Here is a 4,139-nt window from a genome sequence, read left to right as displayed (position 1 = left end):
CGCGCCGGCGGCGTCGCGGCCGCCCTCGGCCGCCGCCGGCGGCGGAAGCCCGGCGCTCAGCACAAGGATTGACTCCGGGTCTGACCCGGCCGCCGCCACTGCCAGCGCCCGTGTGATGGGCGCGGGCACTTGATGGGTTTTGGCCGCCTTGGCTGGCGACAGCCCCCCCGGCGGCTCACTGCTGCTGGCCCCGCGCTTTGTGCTGATCGCCGGCGAGCTGGGTGCGGCACTGCCGCCTGACGGCGCCCCACCGCCTGCCCCCAAGTTGCCACTGCTGCCCCCGCCGCCACGGCTGCCGCATCCGCCGTCGCCGCTCACAAACACTGGCGCTGCCCTGTTGCTGGGGCTGCTTGCCATGTCGGGGATGTACCGTATCGACAGTGGTGTGGCGCACTTGACAAGTAGCCGCTGAAGTGCCTCTGCCGCGTCTTGATTGGGCTCCATTGTGCCGTAACGTTTTAAGTACTGCGACAGTGTGTGTGTGTGCGTGTGTGTGTGTGCGTGTGTGTGTGTGTGTGTGTGTGTGTGTGTGTGTGTGTGTGTGTGTGTGTGTGTGTGTGTGCGCGCGCGCGTGCGTGCGCGCGCACCCGCATGGGCGTGTGTAAGCGTACATGACCATGTGTGCGCATACAGTGTCATTCTATACGCACACAAGCTGAAATCAATGGGGCACTGAATCCTGGGTATGTTTTCATGGTGCATTGTCCCATGCAGAATCCCTGATCTGTGAGTACAGCTGAGTACAACCCAGAGCTTACGGCTGCCTTCCGCCCACCTGGACTGCGTCAGCCTTGGTGCGCAGCACTGCCCGCGCCTTGTCCCCCTCTGGCCCCGCCATGTGGCTCAGCGCCACCAGTGCATCGCGTCCTGTGGGGAAAGGGCCGCATGACCGCTGCAGCGCGTCCGCGTTGACGACGAGGTAGTAAACGCGGCCGGCGCCGGCCTGCTGATGCAGCACAAATTGCTTGTTGGGGTCCGTTGGGTCGAGCTCAAAAATGTTATAGCTGGTCCATCCGTCAGGCCCAACGACCTGCTCCGGAAAGGACAGAAGCAAGGAAACGTATTGCAGTTAGCAAAAAAGCGAACGCAGCACGTGGCGGCTGCCACCTGCATGTCAAGCATCGATCAGGCGTTGCTGTGCCCTAGGGGCCTGGCTTGGCAGATGTCAATGGTGCATGCGGGCCTCGTGCACAAGCTCCTGTGCCATGCACACACTGAGAAGCGAGAGAACGCACCCACAACTCTGCAGTGCCAGGTCCCTCAGAGACTCAGCCAGTGGAACGACCTGCACCTGGCTCTCACCGCCAGGCGCGCAGGCATGGACTCTGGCACAGCTTCGTCGTGGTCTTGGAGGACCTCCCGCCACTCTCCCTTGACGATCCTCAACGCCTTGAAAACGCGCACGATGGGTGCGACCGCATAGTCGCCAGTTGCTGCGGCGGTGGGGGAGAAGGGGCGCGCCCAAGCTCATTGGAAGGTTTTGTGAAGCGGCCGGTGTATCAGCAGGCCAACAATCGATGAGATCCACCTGGTTTATCCCGCATTGCCTTGTCAAAGCGGTTTGCACAAGGCAACGCAAAGCTGACTGCACTCACGCAACACACCACTGTCCCTCGCCAGGTGCCCCGCCCTGTCCGGCCACGCAAAACATGCACGGCACACAGCTAGTCTGGCCACAGCCATGCCGCACCATCTAATGTCACCAACATGCTGGTTGAATCTGTCCTGCAGACGGTGGCATACAAGTAGCGGGTGTCCTGCTCGTCCCATAGCCACACTCGCTGGCCATTGCTGGCGGCTTGGGCGTCGACGGCCTGGAGGATGTCCTTGCCCGGGGGCTTGTGCAGCTGCTTGCTGTTGTACTTCTCGGGCAGTGTGTATGAGTCCCCGTTGCGCACCTGGAAGCAGCAGACAGGCAGCGCATGAGGTGTCAAGGCGTGATGCATACAATTCCAGGGTGCATCCTTGATGGACGCCGCGCGAGCCAGCAGGAGTGCAGCAACAGCACTCGAAGCGCACTCGACACTGCAATCCATGGCCAGGCCCATGCAGTTACATGAAACACTTGCAGACATCTCACCTTCCGCAGGGAGTACTGCGGCTCCGTGCCCTCGCGCTCATGGACAGCCTCGACCTTCGCTAGAGAAAGACCGTCACAGGCACCCTGCACGCCCCCGCGCGACTTCACAAGTACTTCGTTCCCGATCTCCCACGCCATCATGTGCTGTTTGACACGATTCAGATCGGTCCGCTTTGACCCGACTGACCGATGCCTACCGATGCCTGCGTCTACCAAAAAAATGTGATTGCACTAAGATAAAAAAGGAAGGTTGATGAAGGAACGGCTGCTCAGGAACAGGTCCAACGTCGCGAGCGGTTTACCGTGCTGCTGCGTCAGCAGTCCGCTGGTCGCGACGGCCGCGGCGCAATGCTATCATCACTGTCAGCCGCCGTGCAACGGCCCCACGCTAGCCGTTGATACCAGCAGAATAAATCTAGATCTACAGAAGGCTGCATTAGTTATTAATGCCGCCGTCGCTGCCTGCAGGACCGCTTGGCAATATCTCTTAAGCAGCCTTCCGTAGTGGCAATATCTCTCGTTGAACAAACACAGTTGTTATTATACAGGGACTTTTGTTGACACCGCGTGCGCCCGCCGCCCCAGCGCCGCCCGCCCCCTTGGCTGCTGCCGGTCTGTTGCCGTTTGGCTTGGGGGACGCGCGCGCCTGTTCCGGCGTCGAGCCACTGTACCGAAAGCAGGGAAACGCGACGGGCGATCGGGGAGCGGGGACGCCGATCGCTCCACTTGTTGACAGGCTAAGCTCGCGCGCCGCTTTTCATTATCCATTTATATGTGTGTAAGAGTTTTCTTCATGTGCCCGCGCTGTCCCGCGTAGTCAAAAGGCATGCACACGCAGTCAATCAGCCAAAGCCTGAAATAAGATTCGGTAGCATCAATTCGCCACTTGCAAACTCGCTTTGTCGCATGTTGACCGATCATGTGAAAGTGACAACGACCGCAATTTACCTATCCAGGGCCTGCACGTGCATGGCGTTTTCTCGTTGATCGCACTGGCCTCATTTGCGCAGCATGGCCGCATCGCATCACACACATGCGCACAACCGTTGGAGCTGCTCACATGCCAACCAAATGCCAAGAGTCAAGCGTCTGAAGGTACAAGCGTGATCATAGAGTTCAGAGCAAAATCGGTGTCCCTGTGCTGCTCGCCTGCATACATGTAATGGGTATGTGGGTGCCATGCATGTGCAGCACAGTGGCCAGCCCTGGCAAAAATATCTAGCCTGGCAGGTTTGGCACCGGTATCGTCCTCTCCTACTCGCGGCGACCACAACGCACAAATATGTCGCACTATGTGTATGCATTCTCAACTTAAGATCTTTCTACATATGTACACAGCACGGCACATGCAGGCAGTCCTCCTGCAGCGCGAGCAGGGATGCCGGGATGAGTGAACGAGGGAGGGCAGGGAGCAGAATGCAGCTCACCCCAGCAGGGCGAAGACGAGAAACTCTGTTGCATGTTAGACGTACAGATGATCAGCGTGATAAAATGCTCTTCCTTTTTGTTGGACTCAAACCTTAAAGTGGTTTCGTGGCTGCACGCGCTTGCCCCGGACCTTGCACGGCAACCACGAGCTCAGACTTGAAGCACGGCGAGTGCAGCCGTGTTAAAACCCTTCTTTGATGGTATTGGACCCCAGCTTCCCCTTGTCGTCTCGACCGTGAGCTTGAGCTGTTTCAGCTATCGGCAGCATTCCTGGTATGCTTGAATACATTCATGTATGGCTGCATGCGTATTGCGGAGGTCTTATTCGTAGGGCATCCAGTGCTTTTGCTGTGATTGCGCAGTGCCCAGCCTGCGTAGCCACAACATCGACGCGGTGCGTCCAGTGCAGCGCCCCTCATTCGCACGAGTGCAACGCTCTTGGGTGTCTGGTGTGCTCGCATCAGCATCCGCATCCGCGTGTGTCTAGTTTTGGAATATACACCAGCCGGACCGCACTTTGGGCCGCACGCGCTGTCTCCTATGCCCGTCGGGGGCGGGCAGAAGCAGCAGCGGTGGGCAGGAGCCCCCGCCCATCTTCCATCGCTACGTACACGTGCCTCCCTCCGCGCGC

At 59.2% G+C, this 4,139-nt stretch overlaps 1 protein-coding gene across 1 annotated transcript; it reads right to left on the bottom strand.

Annotated features, from left to right (window-relative positions):
* Window positions 1-85: 85 nt before the first annotated feature.
* Window positions 86-465, bottom strand: MNEG_14169 (hypothetical protein; the record flags this gene model as incomplete). Its single annotated transcript, XM_014037359.1, has 1 exon — window positions 86-465. A coding segment is annotated over one exon (380 nt), but the record flags the coding sequence as incomplete, so codon positions are not given.
* Between the last annotated feature and the right edge of the window lie 3,674 nt (window positions 466-4,139).

Source organism: Monoraphidium neglectum (genome assembly GCF_000611645.1).
Source record: "Monoraphidium neglectum strain SAG 48.87 unplaced genomic scaffold scaffold04303, whole genome shotgun sequence".
NCBI lineage: Eukaryota > Viridiplantae > Chlorophyta > Chlorophyceae > Sphaeropleales > Selenastraceae > Monoraphidium > Monoraphidium neglectum.
This window is presented reverse-complemented; position numbering and strand designations above follow the sequence as displayed.